This window comes from Lipophrys pholis, assembly GCF_963383615.2.
Source record: "Lipophrys pholis genome assembly, chromosome: 10".
Classification (NCBI taxonomy): domain Eukaryota; kingdom Metazoa; phylum Chordata; class Actinopteri; order Blenniiformes; family Blenniidae; genus Lipophrys; species Lipophrys pholis.
In genome coordinates, this window is record NC_137640.1 from 31,501,577 (window position 1) to 31,527,384 (window position 25,808).

The 25,808-nt window shown below is 47.7% G+C and overlaps 1 protein-coding gene across 2 annotated transcripts in view; it reads right to left on the reverse strand.

Moving 5' to 3' along the window:
• Window positions 1-22,985, reverse strand: part of patj (PATJ crumbs cell polarity complex component) — a 50,642-nt gene extending 27,657 nt beyond the window's left edge. Inside the window, exons 1-21 of one of the 2 annotated variants that reach the window (XM_080472863.1) lie at window positions 22,762-22,985; window positions 19,627-19,692; window positions 17,422-17,576; window positions 16,911-17,075; window positions 16,562-16,762; window positions 15,791-16,024; window positions 15,609-15,711; window positions 15,369-15,457; window positions 15,141-15,270; window positions 14,723-14,800; window positions 14,507-14,556; window positions 14,350-14,406; window positions 14,150-14,284; window positions 13,614-13,895; window positions 13,412-13,552; window positions 11,828-12,037; window positions 2,173-2,223; window positions 1,837-1,998; window positions 878-945; window positions 713-790; window positions 456-636 (exon numbers count right to left, since the gene is read on the reverse strand). In XM_080472863.1, the coding sequence (XP_080328989.1) occupies window positions 456-636; window positions 713-790; window positions 878-945; window positions 1,837-1,998; window positions 2,173-2,223; window positions 11,828-12,037; window positions 13,412-13,552; window positions 13,614-13,895; window positions 14,150-14,284; window positions 14,350-14,406; window positions 14,507-14,556; window positions 14,723-14,800; window positions 15,141-15,270; window positions 15,369-15,457; window positions 15,609-15,711; window positions 15,791-16,024; window positions 16,562-16,762; window positions 16,911-17,075; window positions 17,422-17,576; window positions 19,627-19,648 (2,592 nt within the window). In that variant the 5' untranslated portion in view covers window positions 19,649-19,692; window positions 22,762-22,985. Of the gene's footprint in view, window positions 1-455; window positions 637-712; window positions 791-877; window positions 946-1,836; window positions 1,999-2,172; window positions 2,224-11,827; window positions 12,038-13,411; window positions 13,553-13,613; window positions 13,896-14,149; window positions 14,285-14,349; window positions 14,407-14,506; window positions 14,557-14,722; window positions 14,801-15,140; window positions 15,271-15,368; window positions 15,509-15,608; window positions 15,712-15,790; window positions 16,025-16,561; window positions 16,763-16,910; window positions 17,076-17,421; window positions 17,577-19,626; window positions 19,693-22,761 lie in introns of both variants that reach the window. The other variant, XM_080472862.1, reaches the window with a different exon arrangement.
• Between the last annotated feature and the right edge of the window lie 2,823 nt (window positions 22,986-25,808).

The window sequence follows — 25,808 nt, forward strand, 5'->3', positions numbered from 1 at the left end:
TCAAACCTTCGGGAGACATCTTGATAACTTTCCCTCTTCAAGCCCGTTTCTATCCAAAGAGTCCAAGTTGAAGTATCTTGGAGTTTCCCCCCCCCGGGACGAGTTCGCTCTGGAAAATTAGTACATTTCAGGAAAAAGTCACCAAAATCCACCATTTTCCTCCAAATCCCACTTCCTGTTGAGTTTTCATGACGGCTGTACGAGAGTTTTTTGTTCGTCTTGGCCTGTTACATATGTGTGTCCATTTTCCTAACGCTTGGTGAAACAGGATATGCTAAGGCCTGAAAAACACGATTTATCTTTGCAAAGTATCTGAGGAAATCCAACAGGGTCTGAGCACCGTCAGCTCGGACCCTAAATAATGAAAACATTTAAAAAGTAAGAAAAAAGAAAGGAGAGCAAAAAACTGTTTTTACACTTAAAATTGCCCCTTTCGTCCTTATTTCTCCCCCCACCTCCAGAATCTTGTCCCCGGTCTTCAGCTGCCCCCCAGCCCTGGAGGCGGGGCTTCGGGGTAGAACCTGCTTGATGAAGATTCCCCGCAGCTCCTCCCCGTTCTTCAGCCGGCGAATCACCTGCTGCCCCCCGACGATACTGAGGCCCAACGACTGCTCTGGCTCCGCCCACACCGTCACCCTGGGGGGCAAATAGAGAGAGTTACATGCTGAGGTAAAAACAACTACCCTCATCTCTTTACAGTCTAATCTCTGACCTGCGGGGGGCGCTCCAGTGGCTGAAGACGGGGGTCTCCTGCCCCTCTCCGTCCTCCCTCTGGGGAAGTTCTTCTTCTCTGGGGAGAACAAAACAAACAAACAACATGGCGTCATGGTGTGGGCCTGGGCCTGTCCATCAATCTGGAATCTGCCCCCCCACACACCTCAAGAGGCCTCTGATTGGACGAGGGACGACGGGATGACTCCGCCCATTGCTGCTGGGAGGCAACGACTGGAATACACACTCATATTGTAATACACACACACACACACAATACCCCACAATTTTAACCACACCTAGTCACGCAGGGTCTTGAGGGGGTAAGCTGCCCGGGCCCCGCGACCCCCCAATTTTAAACCACACCCTAGACACACACATTGCACCCACTAATTCAAAACATTAAGACTGGGGGGCTCCCCCCAGAACCTCCCGCTGGGATCCCACCCCGGTCCGGGGTGAGTACGGCTGGAATGCGGGGAGTGCACTCCCTCGGGCGTGGCGCTCGAGGGAGTCCACCGCACCCCAGCGGGAGCACCGCTGGGGTGCGGTGCTCCCTCCCCATTCGCTGTTGGATTAGCGGAGGATGGGATCTCGCAGTGACCGGGTGGGGGTCCTGGCGGCGGCCTGGAGGGTGGAGAAGCTTCACCCTCATGGGGCTGGAACATGGGTGGTGGGTACGAGGCTCCTGGAGGTGGAGGACTGACTGTCCTCTGACCGGGTCCGGCCGAGCCTTCGCTGTTCCTGGTCTGGGGGGGTAAGGGGGGCCTTCTATGCCCTGCCGGGCTGGGGGGTTGAGCGTTCCCCCCCGGTCATGTACAGCAGCCATACCAACTCCTAATAAAGCAGCAACAGGAGGAGACTCCAGGTCTCTTCCTGTTCTGACTCCAGAAGGTTCTAGATCACATCATGTTGTTGGTTCAAGCTGCTGAACAGGACAAGGGGAGGAAAAAGGTAACACACACACACACACACACACACACACACACACACACACACACACACACACACACACACACACACACACACACACACACACACACACACACACACACACACACACACACACACACACACACACACACACACACACACACACACACACACACACACACACACACACACCTCTCTCTTCCTCTTTGAGTCTCTCCATTCTTCCCAAGATGGAGGTGGAGCCTTTGGGGCCCCTCCCACTTCATAGCTGACCCCTCCCACTTTGTCGTTGACTCCGCCCACCTCATCTTCATCCACGGCCATCTCTCTGCTCCCCTCCTCCTTCTCCTCCTGCTAGAAGGGAGCAATGGCAGTGTTCATCCAGCAGGAGGCAGCAGAGCTTCACACAACCAGACCAGATCAACACAACACTGTGTGTGTGTGTGTGTGTGTGTGTGTGTGTGTGTGTGTGTGTGTGTGTGTGTGTGTGTGTGTGTGTGTGTGTGTGTGTGTGTGTGTGTGTGTTACCTTGAGTGAGGACGACTCTACCCGGCTCCTTTCCGACAAATCCATCTGTAACTGACCACGTTAAAATCAGCACTTAACAGAAAGAAAAAAGTACTGAACAACACAAATTAGCTCCTGAAATTAACGTTGGCGACAAAACTTGACAAGAGATGCTGGAGTGGAAAGTCAAATGGTGCCGTTACGGCGCCGCTGTACTCCTTCATGGTCGCCACCATCTTGAAATGACGCAAATCGGAAGGCAACGCGCCAGAGGTGACTTGCTGAACCCACTCGCCGGAAAAGAAGCAAGACGGTACGTTTATGCGTCAACGCAGTTCAAATCACATTTATCGGGTTTTTTTTCCGTGTCTTTCATTTCTCAACAGAGTGAAGTATTGTCTTCTGATAAGGTCAAGATTTACCTTCCTGTCTATATAGAAACAATCAGCCTGCACTAACTACAGTTCTATCAGTATTAATGAGAGTAGCAGTAGTTCTAGCAGTATTAATGAGAGTAGCAGTAGTTCTATCAGTATTAATGAGAGTAGCAGTAGTTCTATCAGTATTAATGAGAGTAGCAGTAGTTCTATCAGTATTAATGAGAGTAGCAGTAGTTCTATCAGTATTAATGAGAGTAGCAGTAGTTCTATCAGTATTAATGAGAGTAGCAGTAGTTCTAGCAGTATTAATGAGAGTAGCAGTAGTTCTAGCAGTATTAATGAGAGTAGCAGTAGTTCTAGCAGTATTAATGAGAGTAGCAGTAGTTATCCTTCTCTTATCCACCAAATTAGAAATGTTAAGCAGGAAATAGATCAAATACTCAGTGAAGAAGTTGAGAAACATATGAGGTTTATGAAACAAAGATACAACGAGGCAGTACCCTGCTGGCTGGGAGACTCAGGAAACAACAGGCAGAAAATACTATCTAGAGGATCAGAGAGCCTGTTACAAATAAACTGACCAGCAGTCTGGAAGGTACACAGAACGTGTTTGAAACGTACTATAAATCTTTCTACTCTCAACCAGAGCAGGGTAATAAACACACAATTGCTGAATTCGTGAACTCCCTGGATCTCCTTACTCTTGGTAGAGAAATGAAAAGTAACCTGGTCTGCCTGTAACATCGGAGGAAAGAAGTCAACTATTTCAGGCCTGAACGCCAACACATCCCTGGTACCGATGGGTCACCTCCAGAATGGTACCAATCTGCTCCCCCTCCTGGAGTCCAGTTTTAATTCCATTCTAAAAGAAGCCCCCCCCCCCACCGGAGGGAGGCCTTTATCTCGGTTACCCTAACGAAGGAAAAGAGGATGGAGAGGAAGGGGTAAAGGGGTACAGACCTCTCGGTGTTTGGAATGCGGATGCCAGCATCTTAACAAAGAGGATGGAAAATGCAATAGTGCAGCAGTTCATTTAAATTCTACACTAAAATACTTCAGTTAATGATACAAGCATCAAATTGGCATGTATGTTCTCTCATGGCCACTTTTCAGAAATTTCCGGGTGGCCACTCAAAACTCTCTTCAAGATGGCCGCCCATCAGTTGTTTTGCTTTTAAAAGCACAAGTAATGTGCAGTTCTCTTAAATATTCCTTATAGTACAAACAAACTAAGATGACATCCAATATGGCGGCAATAATCTTCAGATTATGTTGTTCCAGGATCAGTAGAATGCACAAAATGTCATGTTGAATTTAGGAGTGTTTAACGCCATGGACATCCTTGAAACTACTAGTTGGTCAGTGAATGTGTCTCCATTTCTTTTCTAGGCTGTGGTGTTCCTCTGAAAGAGTGATGTCAGTGCACAACCAGAGCACACTGGTGACTTCACTGCTGTGACGCTCAGCGTGGGGTTCACTGTCAGCTGACGTTGCTTATCTATGCTGTGCTTAGCTTTACTAACTTTAACATAGTAGACGAGTACTAGTTGGAGTGTAGCTTGATTTAGTTTCCCAAATGGTGTCTAATAGCCCCATATCAATCAGCTGGGAGAAAGGAGTTGGTAGGTTTAGTTAGACAGCCGCACCTGAAGTGACAGGGTGTGGCAGCGCGGGACAGCCGAGGGTAGGGGGGGCAAGGCGAGACCTTCTCATGTCCTTACCGCATGGTGTACAGATCACACAGGAATTTAATGGCACTGGATGAATGACCTTGCTTGGTGTAGGTTTCCTGAACCTAGTTGTATCCCATACGTCAGTGTGCATGTCAGACCAAGGGGGGGAGGGAGAGCCGCTCGGCCATAGTCAAGAGGTCATAACGGCCAGCGTACGTTCAATCACAGCGAGGAGGATGACTGACTGGAGCAAAGGCTGTCTTTGCCAGAAAGACAAGCAAAATGAAGGTCTAACTTCCCCCTCTGCCTCTCAACATCCGGATCCTGAACATGATGGGTATGTCATGCTCTCAAGAAACGTGCCATTGTTTCAAGAGATTGGAGAAATGACTGGATGGAGGCGGTGGCCTCGAGGCAACGCTACGACAAAACATGGCTAAGTACCACAAGAGCTGCAGCATCATGTTTAACAAGACAAAAGATGCTCCTGCAAAAACCAACAATCTCCAGGTGAAGGCAGCTCATCACAGGAACAGCAAGCTGAGCAGCGGCGCACAAGTCAGGACAATGGAGCATGCATCTTTAGTGACAAAGCTGCGCCTGTGTCAGAACTCCGGCAGGTCATGACAATGGATCTCAACACAAGACTACATGATCGTGCTCAGACACTCCATGATGGTAAACCGCTGGCAAAATGAGGTGCAGGTGAAGCAATGCACAAGAGCTGAAATCCCATGTTGAATGCCTTACTGGTCCTTACAACAGGGAGGAGGTCTTACCTTAGGAATCTTAAGAACAATGGCAAGAAACCCGCATGGCAAACACTGGATATATGTCCCGAGGTCTCTTCTCTATTCTCTAAACTGAGCGTTTACCCTCCCAGACCTGGAGATCCTGGAAAAGGTGGTCATCCTAATGTATGACAGATCGAGCACAGTTGCAGCTGTGGATGAGGCCAGGCTTCACATGTGTGCCAGAAAACAAAGGCCTCATGAGTCAAACCCACCAACTCCAACACACCCGACGCACTGCCTCCCAGGCTGACTGGGGGGCCCAGGCTACCCAGGGTCAGCCGGGAGAAATGAACCCTGCTGACTGGGGGGCCCAGGCTACCCAGGGTCAGCCGGGAGAAATGAACCCTGCTGACTGGGGGCCCAGGCTACCCAGGGTCAGCCGGGAGAAATGAACCCTGCTGACTGGCGGTGGCAAAAAGTCGATGAAGAATGGCAGGTCTATTGGACTGCAAATTCTCCATGAGCGTCTGGGAGGGAACATCCCCAAACAGGGAATCATATGTCCGGACTAATCCGACCAGGTCACACCGCTCCGACTCACACAGATTGAAAAACAACCTCGGCAAATTGTTCAACGCCACTGAGTTGGCAAAGCTCCCCTGAGTCAACGCCACGGAGCCGTGATCCTCCTCCGGAGGTGCTGAAACGGACAGCTCCTGTTCCTCTGTCACCAAACTGACACAAACTTCAGCACGTTCAGAACCACCGGCAGAGGACAGCTCCATGGCACCATTTCCTGATGTGGACCCCACGGGCTTAACACGCTCGAAATACGGCTTCAACATATTCACGTTACACAACCGTCCGGCGAGGTTCTGGGGTAGAGATTACGTAGTCCCTGTCACCTACTTTGCGGTTCACAAGGTAAGGACCACTGAACCGCGCCTGTAAACTAGAGCCAGGAATTGGCAGGAGCACCAGAACCAGCATGTTTATCAAAAAGAGTCTGACATAGTCCAACAGGTTCCTTTTAGTTTCCGCCCCGAGCCACTTTTCCTTCAGCAGCGTTAAAGGACCACGAACCGTGTGTGTGAAAACCAACTCTGCTGGGCTAAAACCGAGGGACTCCTGCACCACTGCCCATATGGCCAACATCTGCAACTGTCCCCCCTCATCACAGTCACAGTCCTCACCCCTCACAGTCACAGTCCTCACCCCTCACAGTCACAGTCCTCACCCCTCACAGTCACAGTCCTCACCCCTCACAGTCACAGTCCTCACCCCTCACAGTCACAGTCCTCACCCCTCACAGTCACAGTCCTCACCCCTCACAGTCACAGTCCTCACCCCTCACAGTCACAGTCCTCACCCCTCACACAGTCACAGTCCTCACCCCTCACACAGTCACAGTCCTCACCCCTCACAGTCACAGTCCTCACCCCTCACACAGTCACAGTCCTCACCCCTCATCCCAGTCACAGTCCTCACCCCTCACACAGTCACAGTCCTCACCCCTCACACAGTCACAGTCCTCACCCCTCACAGTCACAGTCCTCACCCCTCACAGTCACAGTCCTCACCCCTCACAGTCACAGTCCTCACCCCTCACACAGTCACAGTCCTCACCCCTCACACAGTCACAGTCCTCACCCCTCATCCCAGTCACAGTCCTCACCCCTCATCCCAGTCACAGTCCTCACCCCTCACACAGTCACAGTCCTCACCCCTCACACAGTCACAGTCCTCACCCCTCATCCCAGTCACAGTCCTCACCCCTCATCCCAGTCACAGTCCTCACCCCTCACACAGTCACAGTCCTCACCCCTCACACAGTCACAGTCCTCACCCCTCACAGTCACAGTCCTCACCCCTCACAGTCACAGTCCTCACCCCTCACAGTCACAGTCCTCACCCCTCACAGTCACAGTCCTCACCCCTCACAGTCACAGTCCTCACCCCTCACACAGTCACAGTCCTCACCCCTCATCCCAGTCACAGTCCTCACCCCTCACACAGTCACAGTCCTCACCCCTCATCCCAGTCACAGTCCTCACCCCTCACAGTCACAGTCCTCACCCCTCACACAGTCACAGTCCTCACCCCTCACACAGTCACAGTCCTCACCCCTCACACAGTCACAGTCCTCACCCCTCATCCCAGTCACAGTCCTCACCCCTCACAGTCACAGTCCTCACCCCTCACACAGTCACAGTCCTCACCCCTCACACAGTCACAGTCCTCACCCCTCATCCCAGTCACAGTCCTCACCCCTCATCCCAGTCACAGTCCTCACCCCTCACACAGTCACAGTCCTCACCCCTCACACAGTCACAGTCCTCACCCCTCATCCCAGTCACAGTCCTCACCCCTCATCCCAGTCACAGTCCTCACCCCTCATCCCAGTCACAGTCCTCACCCCTCATCCCAGTCACAGTCCTCACCCCTCAAACAGTCACAGTCCTCACCCCTCAAACAGTCACAGTCCTCACCCCTCACAGTCACAGTCCTCACCCCTCAAACAGTCACAGTCCTCACCCCTCATCCCAGTCACAGTCCTCACCCCTCATCCCAGTCAGTGCGAAGCCTTGTTTTTAGCGTTTGGTGGAAACGTTCTAACGCGCCCTGACTCTCGGGATGAAACGCACTTGAGTAACAGTGTTGTATGTCGAGTTGCTTCAGGACCTGGAAGAATATTTTAGACATGAAATTCGAGCCCTGATCAGACTGCAACACGCAGAAACCCCAACAAGGAAAAGAGCTTTGCTTTTACAACAACTGGAGAGGTGATCTTACGCACTGGAAAGACCTCTGGAAAACGTGTGTTCATAACCGTGACAAGGAATTTATTCCCAGCCTTAGTTGGAGGCAGCGGACCCACACATCAACCAGCACCCACAAATGGGTCACCAACAGCTGGGATTGGGTACAGGGGCGCTGGAGGGATTACTTGATTTGGTTTCCCAGAGACTTGGCACTAATGACACGCCCTAAAACAACGTGCAACATCGCCTTTCAACCCGGGCCAGAAGAAGTGACGTTGAACGCCATCATAGGTTTTTCTAATGCCAAGATGACCAGAGAGTCATGGGCCAGTTTTAGTACCTCAGCCCGATACGAAGTGGGAACAACAATCTGCGTAACCACGCTCCACTCTTCAACCGGAGAGACATTCAGCGGCGTCCATTTACACATTAATAAACCCTCTTTTACGAAGTAACCCGTAGACATGGATTCCTTCAAGTCACCAGTCACTGCGACTTCAAACAGACGTGCCAAACTTCCATCTGCTTTCTGGTCAGCAATCAGCTGCTGCCTGGACGACACATTACTCGAATCAGACACGTCTCTTTCACACTTCACATTGTCCTGTGTAGGTAATATAGGCTCTGCGTCTTTAACAATGTCGGCTTCAAAGTCACGCATGAAACTGTCACTCAAATCAATGTCTTCTTTTTCCTGCTTCATCTGACGTTGAGCAGCCGCGTGGGTAACGGCGCAGGATGTAAAAACGTGGACACTCCCGTGCCAGCTCGTCAGGACAGTTGGACACAATAGGGACAGGCGTGACTTTAGGCGGAACAAGCACTCCGCCTCCTGCTAAATCATTCCCCATGATCACACTCCATGTATCAGGAAATCAGGGCGCACGCCCACCACAGGGTCTCCCGCCCACCACGGCGTCTCCCGACCACCACGGCGTCTCCCGCCCACCACGGCGTCTCCCGACCACCACGGCGTCTCCCGACCACCACGGCGTCTCCCGCCCACCACAGGGTCTCCCGCCCACCACAGGGTCTCCCGACCGCCACGGCGTCTCCCGCCCACCACGGCGTCTCCCGACCACCACGGCGTCTCCCGACCACCACGGCGTCTCCCGCCCACCACAGGGTCTCCCGACCGCCACGGCGTCTCCCGACCACCACGGCGTCTCCCGACCACCACGGCGTCTCCCACCACAGCGTCTCCCGCCCACAGGTCTGACTGAATGATGATGTTATGCAGAGGAACGCCGTGTCCTGCAAATTGAAACTACGCACAGGGACCACCGCACCAACCGCAGTGTCATTGTTCAGCGGCAAAACACCCTCCAGAATAAAAGACTGAGAGGCCGCCGTATCCCGCAGGATTTTCACAGGGAGTTTACATTCTCCAGACACCGACACAAACCCGTCCATGACAAATGGCTTGAAGTCCACGTAATCAAGGGCTTTTTGACACGGAAGTGGCTGCTCCACCTCACACACAGCTTTGATCAGAGCTACTGGCCTTCTATTTTTCTTTTTCAGAACAAGACAACCAGGAATGACGTGCCCTTTTTATCTACAATAGAAGCAGGTCACGTCTTTGTTCTTACCCCCTGATGGTAAAGCTCCAGGACCTGGTGGTAAAGCTCCAGGACCTGGTGGTAAAGCTCCAGGACCTGACGGTAAAGCCCCAGGACCAGATGGTAAAGCCCCAGGACCTGACGGTAAAACTCTAGGACCTGACGGTAAAACTCCAGGACCTGACGGTAAAGCTCCAGGACCTGATGGTAAAGCCCCAGGACCTGGTGGTAAAGCTCCAGGACCTGACGGTAAAGCCCCAGGACCTGGTGGTAAAGCTCCAGGACCAGATGGTAAAGCCCCAGGACCTGACGGTAAAACTCGAGGACCAGATGGTAAAGCTCCAGGACCAGACGGTAAAGCTCCAGGACCTGATGGTAAAGCTCCAGGACCTGATGGTAAAGCCCCAGGACCTGACGGTAAAACTCCAGGACCTGATGGTAAAGCTCCAGGACCTGATGGATACCCCGCTGAATTTTTCAAAGAACTATGGTCTTTACTCTCACCAGTTTTTTTAGAATAATTGAGGAGATTAAAGAATCTTCAACTCTCCCCCAACATATGAACTGTGCAAATATCAGTCTTCTTCTAAAACCGGATAAAGATCCCACACTACCATCTAGCTATTGACCGATATCACTAATCAATGTAGATCTTAAAATAATTAGTAAAACATTAGCAAGCAGGCTGGAAAAAATCTCACCTCACATCATACACCCTGATCAAACTGGGTTTATTAAAGGACGACACTCCACTAACAATACACGTAGATTAATTAATCTTATAGACCACTCCACTAACAATACACGTAGATTAATTAATCTTATAGACCACTCCACTGACAATACACGTAGATTAATTCATTTTATAGACCACTCTCCTAACAATACACGTAGATTAATTAATCTTATAGACCACTCCACTAACATTACACGTAGATTAATTAATCTTATAGACTACTCCACTAACAATACACGTAGATTAATTCATCTTATAGACCACTCCACTAACAATACACGTAGATTAATTCATCTTATAGACCACTCCACTAACAATACACGTAGATTAGCCCCCAGGGGGTTCAGGGCCCTGGGGGTGTGGTACCTTCCCCGTTCTGGTGGGGTGTCCGCTGTGGCGCCGGGGGAGGGGACAGAAAAAACTTAAACTTTCATAGACTACAGTACCACAATACCACAGGCTGACTGCCTCAATACCACAGACTGACTGCCTCGATGCCACAGGCCGACTGCCTCAATGCCACGGCGCATCCAGGCAGTGATGAAGGCAAAGGGATTCTAACAAGTATTGAAGATTGACATATTGTTTGGAAAGTTCCATATTTTGATTGAGTTCATGTGATTCTAATTTCTTTCCTTTTTTTCCGGCAGATACTGTAAATGGTGGTTCTCTTCACAGTGTTCTAATAGTTTGAATTCCTGTCTTCATGGGTTTTATGAGCTGGAAGCCCAAATTATGTCAAAATAAACAAATAAATACTTGAAATCGTTTGAATTGTGGAACCTGAATCTGTACTCTATGAAAGTTTAACTTTTTGAATGGCATTATGGAAATAAACTTTTCCATGATATTCGAATTTTTTGGAAAGGGTCTGTATGTCGTCGCCCGTAGGCCGCCATAATTTGATACCGCAGTGGCGGGGTTTCAATTTTAAGAGTAGTATGGCGCTGACCGTGTGCAAGTCTGTCAGCGCCCGTAAGCCACCATCTTGATACTGCACTGGCGGAGTTTCAATTCTGGAGAAGTACAGTCGCACTGCGGATCATGTACTCCTGCCTCCCACTGACAGTGGCGCTGTGATGGTGCTTCGGAACAAAATGGCGGTGATCGCAAGGAAGCAGCCATATTGTCGGCCATCTTGGATTACCCACTGGCAGCCTCTCTACATTTATGATGTAAATCAAGCACTGAAATGAACATAAGGAAGATGAATGTAAGTCAACATCGCAAATTGGCCACTTAACGTAAACAAAGTTAACATAAGTCAACAACACAACTCAGCAAGTAACAGTAATGTAAACAACAAAAAATACCATCAATGAACAACGTTCTGGACCTGGATTACTTAGGTTGACAGGAAACAGACTCCTAGCGTAGCGGAGTACTTAGGTTGACAGGTTACAGACTCCTAGCGTAGCGGAGTACTTAGGTTGACAGGTTACAGACTCCTAGCGTAGCGGAGTACTTAGGTTGACAGGTTACAGACTCCTAGCGTAGCGGAGTACTTAGGTTGACAGGTTACAGACTCCTAGCGTAGTGGAGTACTTACGTTGACAGGTTACAGACTCCTAGCGTAGCGGAGTACTTAGGTTGACAGGTTACAGACTCCTAGCGTAGCGGAGTACTTACGTTGACAGGTTACAGACTCCTAGCGTAGCGGAGTACTTACGTTGACAGGTTACAGACTCCTAGCGTAGCGGAGTACTTACGTTGACAGGTTACAGACTCCTAGCGTAGCGGAGTACTTAGGTTGACAGGTTACAGACTCCTAGCGTAGCGGAGTACTTACGTTGACAGGTTACAGACTCCTAGCGTAGCGGAGTACTTACGTTGACAGGTTTTCGGACTCCTAGCGTGACGGTACCGGGCGGCGCCCCCTTCAGGACTTGGACGGCTAGTTCCAGGCCCATGTGGTCCAGATGGGTCTGGTTCACTGAGACCAGCTGGTCGCCCGGCAACAAGCCGCCATGATGCTCCGCCGGCCCACCGGCCACCAGAGAACGGACCACCATGACGCAACGGCCCGGGTCCTGCGGGTCCTTTGATTACAGATTACAGAATAGAGGGAGAGATACAGGGGGGTTTAGTCTGGTTTTAACTGGATCTAATCTGGTTTTAGGTGAATCTCTTGTGGTCTTGATCCAGTTTAAACTGGTTTTACTAGGGATTTAACTGGATTTAATGTAGTTTCAATCTGGTTTTCATCAGGTTTTAACTGCATTTAATCTAGTTTTTAGTGGATATAATCTGGTTTAGTCTGGTTTTAATCCAGTTTAATCTTGTTTTAACTAGATTTAATCTGGTTTTAATTAAGTTTAATTTGGTTTTAAATGTATTTCAGTGTTTCCTCTACATTCATCCAGTAGTGGTGGGCCACCATTCCTAAATCTTCGCCCCTTCAAATTTTTTCTTTAATTGACACAAACACACTCTGCTGCTGGTCTGCACCTCCACAGCAGAGTCCGGACCTCACTGGGTCTGGGTCTGGAGCTCGTCCCCCCTCCCGCCCCGGTTTGCTAGGGAGAGCCTGCCCCCGCTGAAAAGACTTCTAGGCCCCGTTTACACCACAATGAATTTGAGTGTATCCGCAAAACTTCCTTCACTTTTGGGGGGTCCGTTTACACGACACCAGTGTTCTGATCCACTGTATCCACAAAGTTTTTAATCCGGCTCCCAAAGTGGAAAGATTCTTTCACGGTGCAAATCCCTCCTGCTGAGACTGATGGAGGCTACAGAGCCTGTTACTGCTCATCTCCCCTCCCTCCTGCTCATCCAGTTGTAAACAAACATGGCGGCCGGGTAGTGGTACGACCCGTAGCGGTACGACCCGGAGCGGTACGACCCGGAGTGGTACGACCCGGAGTGGTACGACCCGGAGTGGTACGACCCGGAGTGGTGCGACCCGTAGTGGTACGACCCGGAGTGGTACGACCCGGAGTGGTACGACCCGGAGTGGTACGACCCGTAATGGTACGACCCGTAGTGGTACGACCCGGAGTGGTACGACCCGTAATGGTACGACCCGTAGTGGTACGACCCGCGGTCCATATTCTAGTTTTATGGTCCAGATCAGTAGTTTAATAGTTGAGACTCTCCCTGATAGAATCCGGTTCCTCATCAGTCCATGTTGATGTCAGGTTCTCTCCATTTTCTTCACCTTTATAGTGTTTGGTTCTCTGCACACGTCTGTCTAGTTTCATTACAAAATCAAGCAACAGCGCCCTCCAGTGGCCCGGCAGACTAACTACATCGTTGTCTGTGTGTCTGCTGCTGCAGTGGAAACACTCTCCTTTTGTTTAGCGGATTAGGCATTGTCAGGTGAAACGTTGTGTAAACGGGCCCCAGAGGAAACAGTATTTGATCAGGTCTTGCTACAGTTTAATCTGGATTTAATCTGGTTTTCACTGGATTACCTGGTAATCCAGGATGCTGAATCCCAGACTTTGGTCTTCGTTCTTGTGAAGCTCCAACAGCTCAACATTTGGAGACCAGAGAGCCAGCTGCTGATCTTCATCATCTTCATCCTCATCTTCCTCTTCATCTTCATCAGAAACCTGGAAACATGTATGCATGTGTGTGTGTGTTTTAGGTGTTTATGAGGACTAGTTCTCTAACCTCATCCACATTGGTCCCTGAAGGTCCTAGTTCTTCTCCAGGTCCTGGTTCTAGTTGTAGTCCAGGTCCTGGTTCTAGTTGTAGTCCAGGTCCTGGTTCTAGTTGTAGTCCACGTCCTGGCTCTAGTTGTAGTCCAGGTCCTGGCTCTAGTTGTAGTCCAGGTCCTGGTTCCAGGTCGGAGGCCGGGTGTCTGCAGCAGATGAGCGTGAATGGAGGAGGAACCTCCTTCAGGAAGGAGACAACCTCACGGCGAGACTTCCCGTAGAGCTGGACCCCGTTGACCTGCAGGACGGACACACACACACACACACACACACACACACACACACACACACACACACACACACACACACACACACACACACACACACACACACACACACACACACACACACACACACACACACACACACACACACACACACACACACACACACACACACACACACACACACACACACACACACACTTTGTGTCCCCCACTAGAACACAATATAAAGTAAGCTGGATACACACACACACTCTGTCTCTCTGACCTCCAGCAGCTCGTCCTCGGGTTGTAGGGTGCCATGCTTGTGGGCGGGGCCTCCAGGTGACACGGATGACACGTAGTGGTGACCGTCGAATGAGTCGAGCTCCACGCCAAGTCGCAGCGTGTGGACAGGAAGTAGCTGAGAGACACAAGGTGATCAGGGACACGAGGCGTTCAAAGACAGTAGGACGAAAGATTTTCTACCTTGGACGACTTCTGCAGCTCCGCGTCGTCCTCGATGATCGGATTCAGATTCACCACCTGCGCACACACAAAACATCTCACACACACAAAACATATCTCTCTCACACACACACACACACACGCACACACGCACACACGCACACACACGTGAATTTACCATGACTTGATACTGAGGCCCCAGAGCCTGCTGCCACTTCAACACCAGATCTACACACACACACACACACACACACACACACACACACACACACACACACACACACACACACACACACACACACACACACACACACACACACACACACACACACACACACACACAATTACTTGCCATACCATCTTTAAGTGTCATACCACCTTAAGAGAGTCGTACCTCTGTCCATCTGCTTCTGCCTGGTTGCCGTGGTGACAAGCGACCTCCTCAGAGACGCATGAGACTCCGCCCTTTTCACTGTAACACACACCCACACTCACCTAAGCCCCACTCACTTCCTGCTAATGCTAAGCTATGCTACTTTTGTCCAGCTACCTCGTTCTTCTAATGCTAATGCTAAACTACCATACATTTGTCCTGGGACCTGGTTCTTCGAATGCTAAGCTATGCTACTTTTGTCCAGCTACCTCGTTCTTCTAATGCTAATGCTAAACTACCATACATTTGTCCTGGGACCTAGTTCTTCGAATGCTAAGCTATGCTACTTTTGTCCAGCTACCTCGTTCTTCTAATGCTAATGCTAAACTACCATACATTTGTCCTGGGACCTGGTTCTTCGAATGCTAAGATATGCTACCTTTGTCCAGCGACCGCTCAGGAGCCTGGTTCTTCTTGCGTGCCAGTGTTAGCTCAACGGTTGGTCCTGCCTGCTTCATCACCTCCACCACTTCCTGGTTGGTCAGACCATGGAGGCTCACGCCATCCAGCTGGGGAGTAGACCCATAATCCAAATTTAACTGGATTGAAACTGGTTTCATATGGGATACAACTGGTCTAATCCAAGAGGAGAATGAAGGTTTCTCACCGCAATGAGTCGGTCGTGGATTCGGACGTTCCCGCTCTGGTCGGCGGCGCTGCCGGGAACCACGTGTTTGACGAACACACCCACCGCATCTGAGGATGGACAGGAAGTGACCAGAGAAGTGCATAGGAGGGGGGTGGGGCCTAGAGGAGTTTACTCCCATCAGCCACCGGGAGAGAACCAGATTGAACTCATTTCCCGCAGATTAAGGCGGTTTAATCCAAGATTAAGGCATAATCTCACCTTGGCTGGTCAGTGGGTTGTACCCGACAATAGAGACTCCAAGACTCTGTCCATGGCTCCGGGTCAAAGCCACCTGCTCGATCTGGTAGCCCTCCAGGTTCGGCTGCAACAAGACACCTCATCGGTTAACGGTCAGGGGCGGGACTTGTGTGGAAAGGGGGGTGAGGTCTGTATTGACTCACCGCCTGGCCGACTCGGCACTGCGAAGGGAGGGAGGTGACAGGGGCGGAGTCTGGAGGGGGAGGGGGAAGGGGCGGGGCCACTTGCAACCTCTGACCCCGGGGGTCGCGGCCAACCAACAGGGTCACGAGACCACCGCACGCCTGCAGCACGCCAACCACCCGGTCGCTGCTCAGGCCACCGGTGGGCGTCGCCCCGATACGCAGGATGTGGTCGCCAGTCTGGAGACGCCCGTCCTGATTGAACGAGGAGACAAAACTGATTAGTGGGAAATGATTAGTGACTAGCGGCTACCGACTGGTGGCGACCAACTAACAACTAGTGGCTACCAACTACCGACTAGTGGGTACCGATTAGTGGCAACTGACTAACAACTAGTGGCTAATGTCTACCGACTAGTGACCACCGAGTAGTTCCTTCTGACTAGCAACTGGTGGCTACTGACTAATGACTAGTGGCTAGCAACTACTGACTAGCGATTACAACTAGCAACTAGTGGCTGACAACTACTGACTACCGACGAATAGCTACAGACTATTGGCTACTAACTAGTAACTAGTGGCCACCAAGTAGTTCCTTCTGACTAGCAACTAGTGGCTACGGACTGGCAACTAGTGGTTAAGGACTGGCGACTAGTTGCTAGCGACTGGAAACTAGTGGCGACTGACTAGCCATTAGTGGAAGCTGACTGGAGACTAGTTGCTACCAACTTCCGACTAGTGGCTACCGACAAGTGACTAGCAGCAACTGACTAGCAGCTAGTGACAACTGACCCTGTGCGCCACGCTGTCCTGCACGACAGTCCGGACAACCACGCTGCCGCTCTTGGAGCCCACGATGCCGAAGCCCAAACCAGAGCCATCGTTCCTCAACTGGATCTCTTCCAGGTGGCCCCATCGGTCCCACTGGTGGTCCCATCGGTCCCGCTGGTGGCCCAACTGGTCCAGCTCGTTGCTCCACTGGTCCCGCTGGTCCTGAGTTTCAATGTTCCCACGGGAAATGCGTGAGTGAATGCAATACAGCTCCCAAACCTGGTCCATACAGGCTTAAACTGTTTTTCTACTAGTTTCAACTGTTAAAAACTCGGTTCAGCACACACTGTACTGTGCAGCATTTCCTCACCGTGGCAATGGCGCCAGTGGGCAGAGCTGTTGATGGGCTGTGCTCCGCTTCCAGGGGTCGGAAGTTGACCCATTCATCGCCAGAGGGCGGGTCTTTGCCGGGGGTGGGCGGGGCCAGGACCAGATGACCTCTCCTGAAGTCGGAGTCCGGAGGCAGGGAGGCTAACTACAGAGGAAACTAACGCTTTAGCATCATGGCTAGTTGCAGAGGAGGCTAACACATTAGCATCAAGGTCACCTATAGAGGAGGCTAACGTGTTAACATAGAGACCAGCTGCAGTGGAAGCTAACACGTTAGCATGGTGACTAGTTGCAGAGGAAGCAAACACATTAGCTTGGAGGTTAGCTGCAGAGGATGCTAACGCATGAGCATCGAGGCTAGAATCACGATAAAGCTAATGGAGTTAACATGTTTCAATAAAAATTATTGTGCTAGCCTAGCATTTAGCATCGTGTTGTAGAGGACAGTAACAGGCTGAGCTATTTTGTGTCTGTGCGTGTGTGTTCGCCACCTGCTGGACAGAGTGCTGCAGAGTGATGACATCAGCGAGCAGCGGACTCCTCAGCGTATGCAGCAGCGACCCCAGCAGGCTGACATGAGTCCACTCTTCTCTCTGGAGCAGCTTGGACCGGAGACGCTGCAGCGCCGCGACTGCCTCCACATGATCTGGACCAAACATTAGCGTGTTAGCATTAACTGTATGCGATATTAGCATCTGAGCACCTGTAGAGGAAAAAAATCATACTGCTCTATGCATGTAGTAGTGTAGAGGAGGAAAGTCTACTGCTCTATGCATGTAGTAGTGTAGAGGAGGACAGTCTACTGCTCTATGCATGTAGTAGTGTAGAGGAGGAAAGTCTACTGCTCTATGCATGTAGTAGTGTAGAGGAGGACAGTCTACTGCTCTATGCATGTAGTAGTGTAGAGGAGGACATTCTGCTGCTCATGTAGAAGGTGTCTGGAGACAGACCAGCTTGTGTAGTAATGTCTAAGCAGGTTGTCTCTGAGGGACTGCCCGGCTTGGAACGGTCAGACGTGATGAACAAAGTCAAGAGTACACAAGATGCGACTTCTGAAGGTTGAGGAATGGAAACCACCTTGGAGAACTCAGAGCTCTGCTGGAACGCTACAAAATGGCCACAGATTAGGAGCAGCATGGAGACCAGAGACTGAAGGACGAGAGAAAGACGAAGACGTCCTGACCCAAAACAAATCTGACCTCCATTCAGATTCCCTCAGACGTCCAGACGCTGAAGGCTGGACTGTCTTTCTATTTCTCCTGGAGGTGGACGTTATAACGGAGGCTCTGTCCTTCCCTAATGTCTCCTCACACCCGTCCCCCTGGGAACTTGCCTCTGATCAGGACTATCAAGACAACAGACGCTGGACTGACACTTCAGGGAGAAGCAACAGGACTCTCTTCTCCGGCAAGCTTCACATGTAATTTCATTGTACTTGTACAATGACAATAAAGTTTGATTTGATTTGCTCTATTAAACAGCTGTGTTCGAGAGACGCAGCTGCATGTCTGTGCTGCACTCATGTTATGTTTTATTGCCATAGCTGTCTTTTGTTATACTTCCATAACTGTGTTTTTAAAAGATGGAGCGCTCCATCAATGGTTCTAATCGTGTCATAAGCAATGCCAAACGGCAGCGGGTGGGTCAAGATGACCTATAGGCGGATTTTTAACACTACGACACCATTAAAACTCCCAAACAAGGTAAAAACCCAGAGGAGGGGCTGTCCAGAGGGGCTTTGGAGGACACGATTAGATCCAAGTGTAGGATGGGCATTTCAAAAAATAAAGGCAGGACCAGGGAGGAGAATAAAAGAAGAGGTCAGGCTCTGTACATTCCAGTCTTTGACCAGTCGGAGACTCTGAGTTCTGCCTGTTTTTGGGATTAAAACTCATCCAAGTCCAGCTTCTCATCTGATTGTTGCTTCGTGGTTCAGTTTTTACCAGTAGAGTTGGAGGATTAGAGACTAATGCTCGTGGGATCACCGGTCAGCTCATCTGGCCCAGAACAATACACCTGATTGGGACCAGGACACGTCGACCTGATCTGTACCGGACATTAGCGAGTAGGCATGTTAGCATGGTAGAGGCTACGTCCTTTAAAGGTCTTTGTTTGTCAGCATAACAGTTGCAAATTGAGAAAAAGTTAGCACGTTAACATAGTAAAACATTCTGTACGGGACGGTAGCATGTTAGCATTTACAGAACTGATGTGTTAGCATGTACAGAACTGATGTGTTAGCATGTTAGCATGTACAGAACTCATGTGTTAGCATGTTGGCATGTACAGAACTCATGTGTTAGCATGTTAGCATGTACAGAACTCATGTGTTAGCATGTACAGAACTCATGTGTTAGCATGTTAGCATGTACAGAACTCATGTGTTAGCATGTTGGCATGTACAGAACTCATGTGTTAGCATGTTAGCATGTACAGAACTCATGTGTTAGCATGTTGGCATGTACAGAACTCATGTGTTAGCATGTTAGCATGTACAGAACTCATGTGTTAGCATGTTAGCATGTACAGAACTCATGTGTTAGCATGTACAGAACTCATGTGTTAGCATGTTAGCATGTACAGAACTCATGTGTTAGCATGTTGGCAAGTACAGAACTCATGTGTTAGCATGTTGGCATGTACAGAACTCATGTGTTAGAATTTTACTGTTAGCATGTTAGTGGCGCGGCTAGTACCTGGAGGAACGTGTTCAAACATGGCCGCTGTTCAGCGCGTGGCCAAGGATCTGAAGAACAAACAACCTGGATAGGAGAAAACCAGAGTTAATCCTGAAGTTACCTCCATAAGAGAGAACCAGAGTTAATCTTGAAGTTACCTGGATAAGAGAAAACCAGAATTAATCCTGAAGTTACCTGGATTAAGGAAAACCAGAGTTAATCTTGAAGTTACCGTGATAAGAAGTTGTCGTCTGGGGCCCTGGCTGGACCCTAACAAGCAAAACGATACCACACACACACACACACACACACACACACACACACACACACACACACACACACACACACACACACACACACACACACACACACACACACACACACACACACACACACACACACACACACACACACACACACACACACACACACACACACACACACACACACACACACACTGTCTGTCTGTCTGTCTGTCTGTCTGTCTGTCTGTCTGTGTGTGTGTGTGTCTTGCGTGACCATTTCAAACGAGACCGTTAGTGCTTGAAGCTATCTCGATAAGAGAAAACCAGAGTTAATCCTGAAGTTAACTAGATAAGAGAAAACCAGAGTTAATCCTGAAGTTAACTAGATAAGAGAAAACCAGAGTTAATCCCAAAATTACCTAGATTAGAGAAAAGCAGAGTTAACCCTGAAGTTGTCTCGATAAGAGAAAAGAGTTAATCCTGAAGTTATCTCAATAAAAGAAAACCAGAGTTAATCCTGAAGTTATCTCATTAAGAGAAAACCAGAGTTAATACTAAAGTTACCTGGATAAGAGAAAACCAGAGTCAATCCTGAAGTTACCTGGATAAGAGAAAACCAGAGTTAATACTGAAATTACCTGGATAAGAGAAAACCAGAGTTAATCCTGAAGTTAACTAGATAAGAGAAAACCAGAGTTAATCCCAAAATTACCTAGATTATAGAAAAGCAGAGTTAACCCTGAAGTTGTCTCGATAAGAGGAAACCAGAGTTAATCCTGAAGTTACCTGGATAAAAGAAAACCAGAGTTAATCCTGAAGTTATCTCAATAAGAGAAAACCAGAGTTAATCCTGACGTTACCTCCATCAGACAAAACCAGTGCTAATCCTGAAGTTACCTGGATAAAATAAAACCAGAGTTAATCCTGAAGTTACTCCAATAAGAGAAAACTCAGCATTGTAGTAAAAGCCTCTGGTATGTTAATCCTGGTAACAGAGATATCCTGCTATGTTAATCCGGGTAACAGAGATATCCTACTATGTTAATCCAGGTAACAGAGATATCCTGCTATGTTAATCCAGGTAAGAGAGATATCCTGCTATGTTAATCCAGGTAACAGAGATATCCTACTATGTTAATCCAGGTAACAGAGATATCCTGCTATGTTAATCCAGGTAACAGAGATATCCTACTACGTTAATCCAGGTAACAGAGACATCCTGGTGTGTTAATCCAGGTAACAGAGATATCCTGGTGTGTTAATCCAGGTAACAGAGATATCCTGCTATGTTAATCCAGGTAACAGAGATATCCTGCTATGTTAATCCAGGTAACAGAGATATCCTACTATGTTAATCCAGGTAACAGAGATATCCTACTATGTTAATCCAGGTAACAGAGATATCCTGCTATGTTAATCCAGGTAACAGAGATATCCTACTACGTTAATCCAGGTAACAGAGACATCCTGGTGTGTTAATCCAGGTAACAGAGATATCCTGGTGTGTTAATCCAGGTAACAGAGATATCCTGCTATGTTAATCCAGGTAACAGAGATATCCTGCTATGTTAATCCAGGTAACAGAGATATCCTGGTATGTTAATCCAGGTAACAGAGATATCCTAGTGTGTTAATCCAGGTAACAGATATATCCTGCTATGATCATCCAGGTAACAGAGATATCCTGGTATGTTAATCCAGGTGACAGAGATATCCTGGTACGTTGATCCAGGTAACAGAGATATCCTGGTGTGTTAATCCAGGTAACAGAGATATCCTACTATGTTAATCCAGGTAACAGAGATATCCTGGTGTGTTAATCCAGGAAACAGAGATATCCTGGTGTGTTAATCCAGGTAACAGAGATATCCTGCTATGTTAATCCAGGTGACAGAGATATCCTGGTACGTTGATCCAGGTAACAGAGATATCCTGGTGTGTTAATCCAGGTAACAGAGATATCCTGGTGTGTTAATCCAGGTAACAGATATATCCTGGTATGTTAATCCAGGAAACAGAGATATCCTGGTGTGTTAATCCAGGTAACAGATATATCCTGGTATGTTAATCTAGGTAACAGAGATATCCTGCTATGTTAATCCAGGTAACAGAGATATCCTACTACGTTAATCCAGGTAACAGCAATATCCTGGTATGTTAATCCAGGTAACAGAGATATCCTAGTGTGTTAATCCAGGTAACAGAGATATCCTGCTATGTTAATCCAGGTAACAGAGATATCCTGCTATGTTAATCCAGGTAACAGAGATATCCTACTACGTTAATCCAGGTAACAGCAATATCCTGGTATGTTAATCCAGGTAACAGAGATATCCTGCTATGTTAATCCAGGTAACAGAGATATCCTACTACGTTAATCCAGGTAACAGCAATATCCTGGTATGTTAATCCAGGTAACAGCGATATCCTAGTGTGTTAATCCAGGTAACAGAGATATCCTGCTATGATCATCCAGGTAACAGAGATATCTTTGTGTGTTAATCCAGGTAACAGAGATATCCTGCTATGTTAATCCAGGTAACAGAGATATCCTGCTATGTTAATCCAGGTAACAGAGATATCCTACTACGTTAATCCAGGTAACAGAGATATCCTGGTATGTTAATCTAGGTAACAGAGATATCCTGGTACGTTAATCCAGGTAACAGATATATCCTGGTGTGTTAATCCAGATAACAGATATATCCTGGTATGTTAATCTAGGTAACAGAGATATCTTTGTGTGTTAATCCAGGGTAGTTAATGAAGACAGAAATGACAAAAACAAACAGTTTATGAACAGGAAGAGAATCGAGAAGCAAACAGCAGGTAGTAAAAAAACAACTTGTTTACAAACAAACAAGTGACAGTGAACAAACAAAGAGTAAACAGCTTGTTGTCGCCCCACCTGAGAAACCCGGAAGTGAACCGCGGGAAAAGGGAGTACTCCGTTACACGACGTGCGTGCGTGACAGGTGCGCCGAAAAACTTTTAAAACTCAGAAATAGAAGAGAAGCGGGATCTTGCGCCAACAGGCGAAAGGGGCAACGTCTTCCGGGTTCGGAATTTCCTCCGGTCCCGGTCCCGGTCCCGGTCGTCAGTCCAAGGTACTCCGGTGTAGGTCCCTGCAACGGAAAGTCCCGAGGTGCGTTCAAGAGACACCGGAACTTCTGCTACTCTCACCTGTGACCGTCTCACCGGAACTGAAGTCACAAACCAGAAGTGACGCGCGATACAAACCACACACAATCAAAAACACAAACATACACACATTAATAACACACACACAATACTAACACACACAAACACACACACAATACTAACACACACACAATACTAACACACACACAATAATAACACACACACAATACTAACACACACAATAATAACACACACACACAATACTAACACACACACAATACTAACACACACAATCAAAAACACAAACATACACACACTAATAACACACACACAATCCTAACACACACACAATACTAACACACACAATCAAAAACACAAACATACACACATTAATAACACACACACAATACTAACACCCACACAATACTAACACACACAAACACACACACACAATACTAACACACACACAATAATAACACACACACACAATACTAACACACACACAATAATAACACACACAATACTAACACACACACACTAATAACACACACACAGTACTAACACACACACAATACTAACACACACACAATACTAACACACACACACACTAATAACACACACACAATACTAACACACACAAACACACACAATACTAACACACACAATCAAAAACACAAACATACACACATTAATAACACACACACAATACTAACACACACAAACACACACACAATACTAACACACACACAATAAATACACCCACACAATACTAACACACATTACTAACACACACACAATAATAACACACACAATACTAACACACACAAACACACACACAATACTAACACACACACACACTAATAACACACACACAATACTAACACACACACAATACTAACACACTCACAATACTAACACACAAACAAATACACAGACACATACACACACACACACACACACACACACACAATACTAACACACACAAACACACACACAATACTAACACACACACAATAAAAACACCCACACAATACTAACACACATTACTAACACACACACAATAATAATACACACAATACTAACACACACAAACACACACACAATACTAACACACACACACACACACACACACTAATAACACACACACAATACTAACACACACAAACACACACACAATACTAACACACACACACACTAATAACACACACACAATACTAACACACACAAACACACACACAATACTAACACACACACAATACTAACACACTCACAATACTAACACACACAAACACACACAATAATAACACACACACAATACTAACACACACAATAATAACACACACACAATACTAACACACACACAAACACACAGACACATACACACACACACACACAATACTAACACACACAAACACACACATAATACTAACACACTCACAATACTAACACACTCACAATACTAACACACACACAAACACACAGACACATACACACACACACACACACACAATACTAACACACACAAACACACACACAATACTAACACACTCACAATACTAACACACTCACAATACTAACACACACACAAACACGCAGACACGTACACACTCAAACCTACACACACACACAATATTAACACACACACACAGCAGTGGTGTGCGGTGAGGCTCCTGGCTGGTGAGGCTCTGACGCCTCTGGAGGCACATTGACATTGTAAGAAGTGAAAAGAGGATCTTCTTTCACTGTTCATCCAACATCAACTGCTAATGCTTCATATCCATCAGCATTCGTCCTTCAGTGACACCAGCACAGGAACACTTTGGTCCTACAAAGAACGGTTCTTTTATAGAGCTGGATAGAGCGCCTTCTGGTGTCTCAGCAATTCATATTTACTGTAAACAATGAAAGTATAGAGGCGTGTGCAGCACAAATTAGATTTTGACCTTCAGTAAACATTTCTGTTATTTTTCAAACTATAAATTCTGGTGCTTTAATCAATTTTAATAAAGGTTGTCTATCAAAATGAGAAATTGTTATTTTTATTTTTATTTTAGGCCAAAAGTTTAGTTATCACATACTTGAACTGTCAGTTCACCTCCGCCCCCTTGAGGTGAGGAAGAGTACTGCCTCCCTCACTGGTTGACTTTTCTCTGCACTTTATTATATGATCAGCAGGAACGATGCTATGGCGTCATAATAGTGCCAAAAACCCAAGCACATAAAAACTGTAATCGTGCACAGTTAGACCACTTTCTGCGCTCGCTGTGCATTCTGTCATCTCTCTGCGCGGTGAAGTTTTGGCACTATGGGGGCGGGCATTGCATTGTCGGCCTCCTATATATGCAATGCTATTTGCAAGTATAGTCAGTTTAGTAGAATTATAATGAATGACAGACTATCAATAGAATTAATGAACAAGGTTTTATTACTTTAAAAAAAAGATTTACGGTTCTGCAATCAACTCAGATTGGGGAAAATTAGGTGTTGACCAGACGTCAGTTTAGCTGGCACAATAAATAAAATAAAAACCAGAGCTCCATACAAAGGTCCAAGCATAAGATCCAAAGAAATCTGAGGGATAACTGTGTCAGACTTACTTGCTCAGCTATGATAGCCTCATAACTTCATTTCCTTTCTTTTGTCTCCCAGGAAACAGCCACATTCTTTCCACTGTGATGACCCGCGCTACTGTACCTCTGATTGGCTCTGAGCGGGAACAAGTGACGTTTAAAGTGACCAATCAGAAAGGAGGGGGATTACGAGGCCCACTATGCAATGTCCACCCCCAAAGTGCCAAAACTCAACATCACCGCG